The 16,617-nt window shown below is 39.1% G+C and overlaps 1 protein-coding gene across 1 annotated transcript in view; it reads left to right on the forward strand.

The window, feature by feature from the left end:
- Positions 1-16,617, forward strand: part of kcnd3 (potassium voltage-gated channel, Shal-related subfamily, member 3) — a 107,703-nt gene that overhangs the window by 73,544 nt on the left and 17,542 nt on the right. The window contains exon 3 of the mRNA XM_059332783.1: positions 8,374-8,542. Coding sequence (XP_059188766.1) covers positions 8,374-8,542 — 169 coding nt within the window. The remainder of the gene's footprint in view (positions 1-8,373; positions 8,543-16,617) is intronic.

The following is a 16,617-nucleotide window of genomic DNA, read 5'->3' on the forward strand; positions in this document are numbered from 1 at the left end:
AAAGGGTCTTATTACAATGAAATTCAATGAATCCATAAAAGTCTCATCTTTCCAGTCATGCCCAATTTATGTCATTGCAAGACTGTTTAGTATGCAAAAATACTGCATGACAAAAACTGTATGGTTTCTGCCCCAAACATGAGATTAGCAGGAAGTAGGCATGCCTGTAAAGATGAGACTCTTGGGCAGCCATAGAATCAATTTTAATTCAGATATCTTGAGGTCAGAGATCAAGGGATGTCAGTTTTTCCCTCACTGCATAACTTTGGAGCGTTATTTTGCCGCCTTACAGACAAGAAATCATGATTGAATTATGATTGCTATCAGTGGATCTTCTAGTTTCATATGATGCCAATATCTTCTCAGTAGCCTAAGACTAAGAGTCACAGCCTGTGGGGAAAAAAAGTTCAAAGGCGTTAGACACCGAACTCTAGTAGCTGACCTAATTGTTACAAGCAGAAAGTGACTGGGCTTCTTTATTTTCCTGGAATATAACTCCTTCTGTGATCAGCATTTCATAACAAATGCACAATTTGGAACTTCCTTTTCTATTAAGGCTCATAAAGCTGCACTCTCCAAATGAGACATCCTCATCCTCCGGCAGAAAAACTATTCTTGGATCTTCTGGACTTTTTTAATAAGCACACTTGTTAAGCAATCATTTTTCTCATTTAAGTCTTTGTCGAGCTCCACAGATCAGGATCACAATCAGAGTTCATGTCTGTGTTGAGCTGCCTTAAGGGAGCGATTGAGATTATTATAGCTGCAGTGTATCTGATTTAATCCATCTTTTGAGTTGTATTTTACAAACGTATTCCATCCTATGCATGTTAGTGTTGATGCTATCTGGATCTCGATCTATTTCTGTCAGTTCATTTCTCTCTCAGCTGCTCTCTTTTCTTGCTTCTGCCTCTTCTTCCCTACCTGTTGTTCCTCCACCTCCTTATTTCTTGCCCTCCTGCGGTGACATTTGTGGGGGTGATTATAGATGGTGGTCCCATCCCTGAAGAGCCATGTATCATCAGAGTTACTTCCATCTGAGTGACTGGCCATGAAATGTCAGATGAGACTACAGATGGATGGATGGTTGAGGGTTAAAGGCCTGCAGAGACAATCTTTCACTCTGCTGAAGACAAAAATGCTAAGCTTCATTGGCCTGTGACAGGTTCCTCAATGAAAATGGAAGTCTACTACCACTTATGGATATTTTTATGAGGCATCATCATTTACAGCCACTCTAACACACGCTCAGCTGTGAATATGAATTGAAAAAATATGCTGAAATGACTTTTCTCTTTCTGTGTTTGTAATCAATACGGCGACATTTAATATTTTAGTGGGAGTAGGACTGTATTAAGACCATACTGAAGGTCATATTTATGAGTGTGGAGCAGCAATGACATATCGGTTTTGCTATGGATGAGTGATAATCCATTATCATCATATGAGTCATATAATGATAGAATGCAATATTTTGTAGAAGTATGTTTAAAAAAAATGATTGCAGTTGTTTTTTACACATCTTCCTGATGTAATGTATATCATTAGAACACAGTTAAAGCAAGTAGCAGATGGAAGAATTATTAATTTATCTTGAACGTTAGTAAAATAAGTAATACCACTGTGTTAATTTACAGGTGAAAGTTCTGCATTCAAAATCTTGTTTAGCTAAAAGTAAAAAAGTGTTAGTGTTAAAAGAAAATACATTAAGTACCATAAGTGAACTTACTCATTATGCAGAATGGCCTATTTTAGAAAAATATGTATCACATGATTATAATTACTCTATAATTAATTTCTTTATATACTTAATAGCAGAGGCAGGGGGTCACATCCGCCAGGGGCTACCTTTGACTCTCCAGTATGGTATAGTTAAACCAAAGAAAAAGAAAAATCCATCTGGATATTGGAGCCTTATAATGAAAGCAATTTGCCAATTTCTCGCTGCAGATCAAGCTTACTACCAAGCCAGATGCACTGGCTCTGAAAGAAAACAAATTGGTGTATTTTCCAGTGAAATCTTTAGCTGGAGATAAGCCTATCTATAGCTGGGTTTGGCAAAATTTTCAGGATAGTGCAAAGGCTATGATTTAAGTTGCCTTAAACTGACTGAAACGTTCTGAAATTTTGACAATTGGAAAATGTAAGAATGTAGGCCTACAACAATGACAAATGAGAATTAAAATGGAAATAAAATGTATTTATTTCCATATCTTTAAGCCAGTGGAGAGCAGCCAAAGAGCCACATGTGGCTCCGGAGCCACAGGTTGCCTATACCCCTAGTATAGTACATAAAAGGGAGAAGGAAAAAACGGTGGCAGACATGGATGAAAAACATTTCAAGTCTAGAGGAGCAGAGTCAACTAACGTTAAGCTAAAGCATTGCATTAAACGCATCATGAGTTGGTCTTGACATGCAACTATGTTCTGTGACATCTTCTCTGTGTAGCTTGTAGTCTGATGCTACTGGTGGAACAAAGTTCTCAAACACATTTACTCACCTTGCCAAAAACAAGACAGCGTTCATTTATACTACTTTGGTAAGTATATTGTAACCAAATCTGTATTGTAACTACTAACTAGTGTTGTCACATAAAAGTAGTTGAGTAAAAATGATATAATTGGCTTCCAAAATGTAGTGGAGTTGAAGTATAAACTGTAAATGTAAACCTAAAAAAATGTACTGAAACACAGTACCTGAGTAAATATACTTAGTCACTTCTACCACTGACTGTGTTGGAGACAGATGTTCGTATTCAGCTGTATGAGGAGAGAGTTTGTTTGAGCCGGTGCTACAAAAGCAATATGAGCTGTCCATGGTGCTAAAAGCTCCTAGTTTCCTCAGCAGACCTGCTATGAAGTGCCCTGATGAAAAACAGTAATCCAGAATTATAATTGGCAACAAAAAACCCTCTTGATTCAGAATGGTTTAAAAAATAGCATTTTTATTTTATTTTAACTGTAATATAAAAAGTAAACTTGAGCATGCTGGATGTGCCAATCTGGAGAGGGAATATGAAAAAAATCTTGATTTTTATGCATTCCTTTAATCATTTTAAATCTACCAGATGATTAAAGTTTTTATTATAATATCATGTTTCACATTAGTCCCCATTGTCTCTGCTTTTGCCACATCGTTAAATATTTCGTTGTTATGATCAGTTATCGAAATTCTCAGTTTTCCTTAATAATTAAATTACAATTTAGAACGTATTTTATATTTGTTGCAGTAATCCCTCTAATGGCAGCCACTTACTCAACATGTGCATTCTTTTCTTAAATAATTCTGTCTTGCGTCTTTCTGTAATTGTCTGTGTACCCCATTGACTAACACAGCCAGACACAAATTAAGCATACCTGTCACACATACAGTAAACACACAAACCCACTTCCCAACACTGAATGCACTGTCTCTTCCAGTAGGTGATTTCAGTCCTCCAGGGGGGTCAATCCACCGCAAGGGATTGTGGTCCAAACAGAATCACTTAGGCTGTATCTGAAGGGAACTGAGAAAAATTGCAGAGGAATCACATGGGATTTGGTCTGTAAATGGAAACCCAACCCTCAACACTTTACACATCTCTGTCCTTCCTCTCTCTCTCTCTCTCTCTCTCCCTTTATTTTTTAATAGAAGCTTCTTATCCTGAGCACATAAATAACATTATGGTCTTGCAGCACGTACATAAAAGCGGTTTATGATCCACAAAGTGAAAACAAATTCCTGCAATAAATATTTACTTTGTGACTCAGCTCAGATCAGTTAATCTCAAGCTTATTGTGCAGATGGTTTTTAGTACACCCATACAATAAAACGAATGTAAAAATATATTTTACGAAAGCATGTACTTATATAATTTGTATAAACAATAATGCTGTGATTATGGCCACTTTCATATTGGTTGTTTTGTATTACACGTGTACGCTGGCTGGGTTTATCTGTAGGTATGTAAGGGAATGAGCTGTGCCTTCCAGACCTGACACGACATGACCTGTCATCATCACAAATCTGCACGTCTGTCAGCCTTTAGACCATCACTGATAAGCCCATCCATCACACATACCTCCACAAGAGCACTCAGTCCCACTCAATAACCCCCCATCTATCCTTCCTAGGCTTTATTAATGTAACCTGCAGAGACCCGGCCCTCCTACAATGGGATGCGACAGCCCTGACCCAGGACTGACCTGCTCCTCTGACCTGGCTGTTTGTTTGTGTGTGTGTGTGTGTGTGTGTGTGTTTGTGCATGCACCTTGGATTTATCTGTATATGAGGGTGAACATATAAAATACAGCAAACTCATATGTATGTGTGTGTGTGTGTGTGTGTGTGTGTGTGTGTGTGTGTGTGTGAGAACAGGAGGGTTGATGGAGAGAATAAACCTCCAGGGTGCACTGCATCTGCTGAGAAAATATCTCCCCCTCCGGTAAACTTCCTTTGACTGCTTATCCATCTTCTTCCTTTCTCAGACATTTACCTCCATCCCCACCTTCAATGAAGTCTTGCAGAGTTAGAAATGGTCCTGGCGTTCATCTACCTTTCTTAAGCGCACACACGCACATGCACACCCTCACTCCACTTAATGCAGCTTTATTTTTCTTTAATGTGTGCAAGCCCAGCTTTATCTCTGTACCATGTATAATGGCTCAGAGATGGTATCATCAGAGACGGGCCAGCTTGACTAAATGGAAGCGGCAAATTGACTGTAGTATTAGGAAAGAAGGGCCTCTATCAGGCAATCTGATAGGATCCCATTAAAGAAGGCTTGCAGATGAATATGATTAGCTTTTCATTCCTCCTAATGGAAACATCTTCTGAAGAGAGGATGAGATGAAATGTTTTGTAGTGATAGGGCCTTTGTACCACTGATGGGATTGTTATTGCCTAATTTGGGTAGAAAGACCATTAAAGTTCTTGGAAGGGACGATGAATGTTCTCTGTAAGTATACTCTCAGTTATGGCTGTGGACCAGTGGTTCACTGTGTGTGGGCAGTGCTTTGCTGTCTTGATGTGAAAACGACCCTCCACTTAAATAGCTTCATATTGGGCTTGTTTTTGCCGAAATCTGTGACTAATGAGTATGAGGTTTCATCTCCTTCTCCAAAATGAACTGAATGGGTTCTTTGTGTGTTTGTGGTTAATGTGTGTGTGTGTGTGTGTGTGTGTGTGTGTGTGTGTGTGTGTGTGTGTCTTACCAGTCTGTGTTTTTACTATCTCCAACAGACTGTGACAGAAGTGCTTCATTAGATTATAAAACGACCATCATGAGCACAACTTCTTAAGCCGATTATTGTTCATTTATGGAGAGCCTGGGGTACTGTTTGCCAAGTCCTCAAATAACAACCAGTGCTTTTCTCTGTGATCTGTCAAAGTGGATGAATTTGATGAGTGCTATTCAGAAATGTGTTTCTGCATATCTGAAAAGCTCATAAGAACTTTTAAAGTATTTAAAGGGTTTTGGTTTTTTTGAGCTGGTTCTTATCATTACACACAAACAGCCTTTTTGCAAGGTTGCTGTGAAGCATGCTGCTCAAACAACACAGTTAACACATAGACATTTATGAATATATCTGTTTTCAAATATATACAGTATATATATAATATATTACAGCTCAACATGTTCAGACTGGTGTGTGAGTATGTGTGCATGCCTATGTAAAAGAGTCAGATTTTGCATATGCATGCATGCCCAGCAGCAGTAACAGGTAGATTGACTAGATGTGCACTCTGCCAAGTCTCCAGGGGACTATAATATATCCTTGTGCTGTTAGTATCCACGTGAACATATTCATGTTCATATGAATGCTTATGCCTATTCAGTGTTGATTTTTCAGAAAATAATTATGTGGAAACATGGTACATGTAGGTTTCCTGCATTTTTGTATACATGTGTCAGTGGTGAAACTGGGGCTTGGTTATAGTAGATTATGAGAATGAATTGTCAGTCAGTGGAAACATATTGTGACAAAAATCATATATTCAGATATTGTGATTCAATTACATTGTCTAAAGTGATAACAAGAAGCACATCCTAACTCTTTATAAATGGTAACAAGACCATTATACAATAATGTGTAAAGGTCCTTTTGGAACCAAAATGTTGGTTAAAATAAATTGACCAGTGTTTTCCTACAGCAGCATGCAGGATTTAATTCATTCATTCATCCAGCTTTATTGTTCAACCCCAGTTTAATTAAACAAAGTCAGATATATCATTTCGAGATATGACATAATAATATCTGGATAAAAGATTTTGGTGATATCACCCGCCCGCCCACCCCAAAATTCAAAAATGTATATCTACATTTTATTAAGAAATTGTATTTAAAGTCTAAAGCATTCATTAAATGGTAAATGGAGTGCACTACGCTCATTCACCCATTCACACTGGTGGCCGAGGCTACCAGGGCACACAGGTGCTACTCAATGGTGGCACCATTGAGAATTCATTCACACACCGATGAACGCAGCATCGGGAGCAATTTGGGGTTCAGTATCTTGCTCAAGGATACTTCGACATGTAGGCAACCTCTGTATCAACTGAGCCACAGCCGCCGCATTATGCAGGAAAGTAGGCTCTGTCAGTGTTACATTGTGATATAATATACTATTGCCTCATTAACACAGAAGTATTAACATTTAAGTGGCATTTTAATGCTGTAGTTTGCTTTGGTAGTGCAACTTTCACTCATTTTATACTCTTGGCTGGTTAAATTTACTGCATAACAAGGCATTGAATAGTATAGGCTCATTATATGTCTTTAAAATCTTCATTTGTAAAGTAACTATCGCTGCCAAATACATGTGCAGTAAAAGGTACAATATTTTTCTCTCCAGAAGAAGTATAAAGTATTAAAATATGCAATTAAGTTTTCAAAAGACCCTTTTAAAGCAGGTGTTTTGTTTTAATTATTAAAAGTATTTATGTGCGTGCATGTGTGCTCCCATGGCTGCAGGACGGTAGCTTAACCTCTCTGTAATTCCACCTATCCGTGATTTATTCACACCACCGCTCTCTGACACACCGTATCCCTCAATTTTCACTGTTTCTGACACGTCACATTGCTTTCTACAGGGATGAGTGTGACGAGCCGGAGAAGAGACATGTTCCCTTGCAACATTTTGTTGCTGTCTTTCTGGCTTTGCTTCTGCCTCGACTTTCCCTCTCAGCCTCTCAGTGCCAACCAAACTGCAAATTTGCAAAAGATGTGTTCACAGATGAGTGTGTCCATGAATCATCCCATTTATCCTTTTACCCAGGAGAATCTGTTCTGCACACAGCGACGTGTCTAGCACATGTGCTTTGTAGTAATTTGGATTCAATAGGCAATTAAGGTTTACAGCTAAAACACAAGCTTCATTGTAATTCTTACAGGTTGAGTCCACTGGATGCAGAGAGCCTGTTTTCCAAATATTGAAATTAATTTGATTAATTTAAAAGATGACTCTTTGTTTGCAATAACTGGGGTTTATCCAGCTCACTATGTGGGACGAGAGATTTCTGTTCAAGACATTACCTTGTTGATGCAACAAAAACATCTTTCCACAATCAGTCTTTACCTAATTATATATAATGCTGGATGCTTAAAGGCTTTTTGTTTTGGGTTTATTTGAAGTGGGACTTGTAGTCGGTTCTAATAAATTCAGCAGAACTTCTTGTTTAGCTGGAAAACAAGGACAAATTACCTGCACTTTTTACTCATGAATAAGAAATGAAGACCATTAGAAGTAAAGGTTGCTTTTCTAACTTAAGTCGTGCTCTTTCAGCTTTTGAATTTCTTCTCCTTCGTCTTTTCCTTCCACTGTTGATTCATGCAGTCTGGCTTCTTCCTTTGGAAAAAAAGGGGGGTGTTTAATATAGTTATTATAATTGTGTTGTCTTGTCTTTGAAGTCAAGACGAGATTGCTTTTGACTTGCAAATATTTCAGATTGAATTGGGCTAAATGGCTTTTGGGAAATGTCTCTGGCATTCACAGTGTCCTCCTCTTTCTCTTCTCTAAAGGTTAATAGTATCTGCTCTCAGTGAATGAGTCGGTGGACTTTACTGTGCCATTCAGTGGCAAAGGAGGTTTGGTCGAAAGCCTCTCTCTTTCTCTCTTGGAATGGGATAGAGTCAGCAGGTCAGACTTAATTCTGGTGGGGATGGACACACGCAGCATGGAGAGGCCTAAAAATAAGATGAAAGCCTCGTAGCAGAGAAATTAATGGGCATCGAGCTGATCTTTTTGATAGCGCGTGTGTGTGTCTCTGAGGATGACCTCCAGTCGGCCGTGCATGACTCAAAGGTTGAGCTCCCACAGACAGATTTTATTAAATGCATAATATGATGTTTCACTAAATTTACTCTCTCTTTTCTCCCTGTCACTTCTCGCAGGTATGGAGACATGGTTCCTAAGACGATTGCAGGGAAGATCTTTGGTTCAATCTGCTCTCTGAGCGGTGTGCTGGTAATTGCTCTGCCTGTCCCTGTCATCGTGTCCAACTTTAGCCGCATCTATCACCAGAACCAGAGAGCAGACAAGCGGCGGGCGCAGAAGGTTCAGGTGAGCACAGTTTTATTTTCCTTCAACTGAGCAGCAGAGGGTTGGACCTCCAGACTTCCAGAGTTCAGAGGGGAGTTCTGACGTCTCTCTCCCCCAGAGGAGAGGACTCCACAGGGCTGAAGTCTTCCCTGACACTAATGATAATGTGCGTATAATGCACATTGACTTGCATTCACATGAGCAGTAGGTGCGTGATGCATATTCAGTGAGCATCAGCATACTTCAACAGACCTTCTTTCTTGACATGCATACCTAAACCATGACCTTCCAATTTTCCCTTCGCTCTGCATAAATAAATCAGCTTTGGGGGAACTTTTCAGTCCGTCAATACTGATATCTTAATCATTTGCAAGGTTGGCCAGATGCAGCTCAGTTCCAAGGTTTCAGTGGAATCGAGAAGCAACTTTTCTACATGAACTGCATGTTGTAATTTACACACATGTTATTTATATGTAATGCATACATGTATGGATTATATATAAATATAAAACATCAGATTGATTTCACTGCTGCAGTTATAAGCCAGCTATAAGAACAACTTCAGGTTCCGGTAGGTGTTTATCCAAAAGCTTTTAGCTCTTTAATTTGTCAGGAAGATCTTCTAATGTGCCACTTACCTATTGGCAAAACATCTGACGAATCTGGAACAAATTGTCGTTGTTCACAATGCATTAACATGTTTAATTAGATAATTATTACCTACACTTACATTTGCACAACATTATTACCAATTAGAAAGAATAAACACAAGATTTTATACCAACTGGCATCCCAAAACTTATAATTTCGTATAATGGCTTTTACATGATCTGTAAAGCATTGCCCCTCTGAGACCCAAAAGCCATTTTTATCTCTTTAGGGGAGGGAAGGGGATCTTTAGGAGCAGACAGGAGGTCAAAAGTTGACACCACATGTAAGTGGTATACATCATCTGAGAGCAGCTGATGGCGCTGGTTTGGAAAAAGATTTGATACACCAATCAGCAGTTTTGCAACATTTAAATGAAAACCTAACTGAATCAAATCTGTTCAGCCTTACCCACAGATTTCTTAAGATACAGATCATCTGATTCATGAATATATAATGTTAATGAGAATTAAATCAGTTTTGAATCCACAACACTGAACTTTTTCCTGATCCCATAGACATCCAAACCTCGCACACACCTGGCAAACCCCAAACCATCTGCTGTGAAATCTAATAGATCCATGACCTGAGCTGAACTAAGAAAAAAACGCTTTATATTATGTAAAATATCCAATTCTCCAACACCAAAGTATCGTTTAACTCCACGACTTGAATATTATCATTAGTCTAATCTCATCCACAAACCCATGCCTAAATCCTAAAATAGCCCGTCAAAGAAGTTAATATCAGCAATTTCCCGTCTTCACATGGTTTTCTCTGTTGGTCTGTCCTTGTGAGGAGATTTTATCCTTGGAAAAATAGCAAAACACAGGCAGGCACAGATTTATAAACGGATTATGGAAACTCGTGTTTAAACTGTGGAAGATTGAAAGATCCTATCTTCCTGTAGGTAAATAGCCCAGCCTTTAGACCTTTACAGAATCATGCTGTGGTGTGTCCATGAGCCAAACTGGGTAGCAGCATCAGCTGGCGCACATACAAAACTGAGTTGGTAATCATAGCTCGAGGGCGAGCCTGACAGTTTTTGTTCTCCTGAGATAGATAGTAGTGTGTTTGTTTGGAGCTGGCAGACATGCACACACTGACACATATTTTCAGAGTCCATTCCTCTCTCTCATCACTCTCGTTCACACCTCTCCAAGCAAGGCTTTTTTCACTCCTTTTACTTATTTCTCCTCTGCTCATTTCTGCTCCTCTGCCTCCATCCATTCCCTCCCTCTCTCTTTCTTTCTCTCCCTCCCTCTCAACCTCTCTGTGATTACTGCCATCCATCTCAGCACATGCTCTCCGGTTGTAGTTTAAATCTGTTTAAAGTCCTGCAGTTCGACCGTGGCCTGACCGCTGCCCAGTCTTAACTAACCGTAACCTTGTCTGCCAAGCAAGACTCCGGTGTAATGCAGCCAAGTGTTCGGGGAAGAAAAGACACACAGAGGGGACAGAAAGGAGGATTGGAAGGTTGGGAAATTATCTAGATTGAAAGCAGGTTGTAACCGATGAGATGTATAGTGTTGACGCAGAAAGGAGAGAGGAGTGGTGAGGAGGAAGGCCAGAGGGAAGGGGGGAGCAGGGGAGGCAGAGGGAGTGTAGAAAGGGGGGAGAGCTGGAGGCTGGAGGCGATGTGTGTCCTAATGCTGTGTTCTTTCCTGAAATAGCTATCACCCAGATGAGGTGCTGGCTGGAAGGAAGGTGTGCATCTGTTTGTCTGCTTGTCTATGTATGTGCAGCTGTTTAAGTGCACCAATCCATGTCTGTGCGCGTGTGTGCGTTAGCCATACTTCCTGTCAGTTTAGGCCTGACCTTGGTCTGTCCCACCTCCCTGAGTGTTCTCCACAGAGCTGCAGTGTGGTGCAGTGTCCCAAACGCCGCTCAGTACCAGACACCCACCGACTGACCGGTGTAGCATGACGGCGCTGTCGTCATTAACCAGTACTAAATGACTCCCTCAGGCACCCGAATGCCTCCCCGGCTTGCCTGCAGTGAGGTCAGCGATTTGCTCAAGCACCCATACATCCAAAGGAAAGGTTTTCTCTATTTCATAACAGCATGACTCAAACGCCTTATCATTGCCTTCGTAATAATTTTCCACCTGCCTTCACTGAGTTGATCCTTGAGAACATACGGCAAATCAAGGTCTTAAGTGCCAAGTATGATGACAGGTTTGCAAATGTGATATTTTAAAGCATTTGAGAGATGCAGTCTGTATACCATCTCTGTCTTTAATTAGCCCACAGGATTAAGTGTTGCTCAGCATTTAAGCTTGTGTGCTTAAGATCAGTGGAGTATGTCTTGAATTACATATTGTGATAGCTTTAGTGGTAGATGCTGTGAAATAATTTATTTCCCAACTGCTTCTTAACTAAAAGAGCCTTTCCTTCTGCCTCTGTTGATCTGTCTGCCACTTTTGTCGAGACTGAAGTACCTCGACTGCTATTGGCTTGGAAGTTGTTACAGATATTTATGGTTCCCAGAGGACGGATTCTAAAGTCTTTGATGAGCCCCTTACTTTCCCTCTGAGCCACCTTGAGGTTCATGGTTAAGAGAAATATCTTGACAATTAGTGGATTGGTTGCCATGTAATTTATAGAGATGAGGTTACCGATCACAGAGGGGGGAAATTCATCAATAACTGATATGGTTGATAAAGTCAAATTTTGAGCTGGAATGAAAATAGACCTTTTTTATGTGGATTGTGCACTGGTTTTTCACCACTCTGGAAATGTACTCAGAGAGCTACTTTCTCAAACATAAAACTATATTAAATAATGTATTTTACATTGTTACACGTTATACAATGTATTACATAAAATAAATATAAATAAAATAAATAGCTAAATAAACATTATTGCTGTTCAGTGTCAGTCAATTGCTGCCTTTTGAAAAAAATAAATAACAAAAACTAAAGATAACACAATTTTTCTAAATTATGAATAACATAATTATATATTCCTTATCATGCACTATATATAGTGATTTAAGTTTTCATAACAGCACATATCAAACAGTTTATACACCGATACTGATAGGCGATTACCGACCAATAATATCTGTCAACCTATATATCTGTCGGGCTCTAGTAATTAGGTACAGATATTACATCATACAGATCCTTTGGTGATCCTCTGACTTTTCATTTAGCACTATCATTCGGCCAAACCTTAATTTTTGTCTAATATTTTTGTTCATGACGGAATACCTGCAAAGCCAGAAAGATTCTCTCAGACTTATCAATTGCAGCTGCACTTTGTGTTTATTGCTTATTTACAATTGTTAGCATGCTGACAGGGTCAACTTAATAGTGAAAATGGTAAACATCAACATGTCAGCATGCTAACTTTAGCATTTAGCTCAAAGCACTGATGTGCCAAAGTGGCAGCCTCTGAGGCTGAAAAATGAACCCCATACTTGTTAAAATGCTAAACGCTGCTAAAAAAAAAAAAAAGCTTTTTATTTCATCTGTGTGTTTAATCTTTCTTTAAGCACACAGTCTCATTGAGATTGACATCTTCTTTCCAGCAGAGACTTGAGAACAAGAAACACTCATGAAGAACAATCAGCACAAAAGGAAATGGACCGCAACAGAGGAATTTAGGAAAGGTTGTCAGAAGGCAAAAGTCAGAAGAAACATCAGATAATGAGGCTTTAAAAATCACCAGTTGGATTATACGAGTCAAGGACAGACATGATGGTTAACTGCACACTTAAATTTCAGTTAGAAAAAGACAGACATCATCATCATTATTTTCTAGGAGAAGCCTATTTTGATTTTTTTTTTTTTTTTTAATTAACCTTACTGCAGAAAGAGCCATGTTTACAGTCTGGTGCAGAAATAATGGTTTTGTTCTCAATAGCAAATTATGATAGGGGGTGAATTTTTGTATAACTCACCTGTTCACATTAAAATAAATTTAAAGCAGCCATGCCTTGTAATTCTGCATGATTTTAAGTGACAGGAGGATGCTGTCGGAAGTAGACTGTTTCAGCACCCAGGCCACCCATATTGAGCTTCACAGTGGCTCCTTATAAAGTCATATAGCAGAGAGAGAAGTCTATGGTAAAGCCTCATAGATCCACTAACATGTGGATGCTGTAGAGTCAGTATGGTTTGTAGTAGGGATATTTAATCACTGATCGATTAAAAGTGGTTGAGAATTTAGTCGATCAGCTGGAATTTTTAACTGATCTGTGTATTTTTTCAATTTTAATTTTATCTCTGAATGCGAAACACAACAGAGCGTTCAGTTCTGCAGCCATACGAGAATAAACCAATGAGCTGACAATTAAGTTGGATAAAGCTACAGTTTGCAAACTGAAAGTTACAATAACATATATATAACATATATTATAAAACACACAAAAATACAAGAGTATTAGTTTGAGCAAAACTAGCTTACTGTATCAATCCCTGCTAGCATGAATTACTAGGTTTAATCTGATCCAAAACTTATTCTAAACACAAAACACATTTAAATATGCAAGATTACTGTGAAAACTAACCTCATGACTCTTTGGGGGCTAAAACATAAAAAATGTAACTCCTTGACATTATCTTTACAGTTTAATCTCAGATCGACAGGAATCTTTTTTTGTCCATTCATAATAAAAGCATTCGTTATCGAAACAGGCTTTTGCATAGTACTGTATATATATCTTTTATTTTGCCCATGTGTGCATGCAGCGATTAATCGATTAATTGATTGCTAACGTTATAGATGCTGGAGTTAGCAGGTTTCTTCCAAACGCCCATCCCTAGTTTGTAGCAACTGCAATGACTTTAACTGCCTTTCATACCAACTGCTGCTGACATGTGTTCAGCTCATTACACGTTTCATCACATTAATTTAATGTTCTTTGGCTCTAGGATGGCAGACAACCGTACTCGCCCTATAAAAGATGGTAACCCGGGTGTATCATAGAGCTATTATCATTGTATGGTCCACTCTTTCTCTGCTAATGACAACTGTGATCTTTAATGTCCCACTCAAGCCATGAATTACTCAGACATGCCATATCCTTCAATACCCCATTACTACCGTCATCTTAACATGTAGTTTTCTTTAATGCTCAATAACCTTAATGACATATGACCTCCGCCATTAACCCAAACGCTTAGCGAGCGTCACTGGTCATTTAGCATAGCAAAACGTCATTTCCTCAGCGTTTATTACCGGCACATGGTTATATTTCATGGAAAATCCATTCTTCCTCAGATCATTTCTTAGAATAAGGCAATGTGTAATTGAGAGTAAAATAGGCTAGTCATTCAAGATTGCCTTTCACAGTACTTAAAAGACCAGGGGAGAGCAGACGGGAGCAAAAGAAGGAGGAATTATTAAGGAGAGGAAGTGCAGCATCAGTCCCTCAGCCTTCTCTCTTCTACCCTTCTTTTGCTTTTCCTCTCCCTTCCCAACCCCCACATGTTCACATCCATCTTCATTCAGGTCTAATTGTTAGCTGTTCTGGGCTCCCATTACAATTAGCCATCCATCTGGGTGGTGGTAGATAGACAGCCCCTGATCTATCTCACTGCACAAAGGCAAGATACATGAGGATGCCACTAGTTGCTGTGTGGCGAGGAGGAAGACACAGCTGAGACACAGACATATATCCTCTATTCTGCCTCCCTATAGTCTTCAGTGTCACTGCTTTTGTCCTGCAATGAATTGAACACAGAGTTTAAGTTATTCCCTGTCTTTAAGCATGATCCCATAATGTGATCCGAAACAAAGTGTCTAATCTGCAGGGGTTACTCGTTAGTTGCTCCTCTGAGCCTATTTGCATAAAGATAATAATATCCCCAGGTAGATCTAATTACAAATTCTGACTAGTACACCTGAATGAGGGCGATATTTAAATTGGAGATTCGCAAAAGGGCTATAGAAGTACAAAAGGATTAAAATAGAGGGGGCATGAATTTAAATTAGTTAAATTTTAAGCGTGGTATTCTCCTGGATTTGGTTCTGTGAATATTATCCGTAGATAGACAAAAGAACTTAACCAAGAGAGAACTCAGCCGGTTCTCATTCACTGTTCCTACTTAAATCTACGAAAAGTAATGCACTAAATATCTACGTGAGCCAGGAGGTGGAGCTTATTGCAACTGAAATTGATGTTTGTTGTAAGGTGGCGACATCTCGTGGCTGTAGTCATTAGGACTGTAGTCAACTAAAGAAAATCTTGAAATTATACCTACTCTACAACCAATTGATTGGTCAAGGAGGAAAATGTGGATGTTGTCACTAGAATAACTCAATAGACCACTGTACACTGAGCACACTCTACTTGGTAGTTCTGTGTGTCCACCAAAATGTTTTCTCTTTTTCTTTTTTATGGGTTACATTAACACACTGCCCAAATGCTCACCGAGCTGTTTAATCACAGTGAAGGAGGGGCGGGACAAAAGGCACAAAGACAATGTGCAGTATGTCATTTATGTAACTACATATGGAAGTACTTATTTAAGCCCAAACCATTTTCTTTTTTATCAAACTTAACAGCCTGTTCTCCCATCAAAAACGTCAATATAGGTTGCGTGTACAGGCAGCGAAAAACAAGCTATGTCTCTGTATTTCATCATCCACTGTAATGCGTCCGCCGCCATCTTGCTGACGGATTAGTGATTGACTGCCAGGCGAAGTTTAAAAGTGCAGATTCCTGCGTTCGGTATCGTGTAAAAACAAAAGTAAACCATTTTTAACTTAAGTTAAGAATCATGTTTTTGAATTTAATTTACGTTTTTTACGTAACTTGCGGTAGTCACGTGACCCTTGTAACTACTTAACTTCTGGCATTTACAGACATTTATTTACTGTTTAAACTGTTTTTATAAAGCCTTACCAGATTTTTTTTTTTGCCCTAAACCTAAGGTCAGTGGTTTTACAGCATAAATTGGCAGAAACTCCAGTCTTTTTTTAGAACCGCGGAGCTTACGTGTGTGCTATTTTTAGAATGCACCGTTGTACCATTAGCTGCATTACGTACCTACATGCTGTAATTTGTGGTACTGACACACGACCTCTTGTGCCGTTTATGTTGGAGAACTTCTTGAAACCAAATCATTTTTGGTGCCTAGACCTCACCATTAGTTCCATTTCACACTGTTAACCATGCTTTTTCTTGTGATTTTATACACATATAACAGTTGAGCAACACCAATTATATGTAATCTGACAGATTAACATCACTACTGTATGATATTCTCTCCTGTATCTGCGTGACTGTCACATCCCTGTCACCACCTCCCATCTCATTCTTCTAAGAGATTTTTTTCAGCCTCTAACTTCATGTGCCTTTTTATTTCTGTCTCAGTCCAGCACTCGTCTGATGACTAGTCGTCTACAGTTGTACTTTTTATATTTTATAATGGTTTCGGGTCCCATAACACAACTACTGACACTGGTAGATTTGTTATGTTCTCGTTGGCCGATTCT

Source organism: Centropristis striata, chromosome 5, assembly GCF_030273125.1.
Source record: "Centropristis striata isolate RG_2023a ecotype Rhode Island chromosome 5, C.striata_1.0, whole genome shotgun sequence".
Taxonomy (NCBI): Eukaryota; Metazoa; Chordata; class Actinopteri; order Perciformes; family Serranidae; genus Centropristis; species Centropristis striata.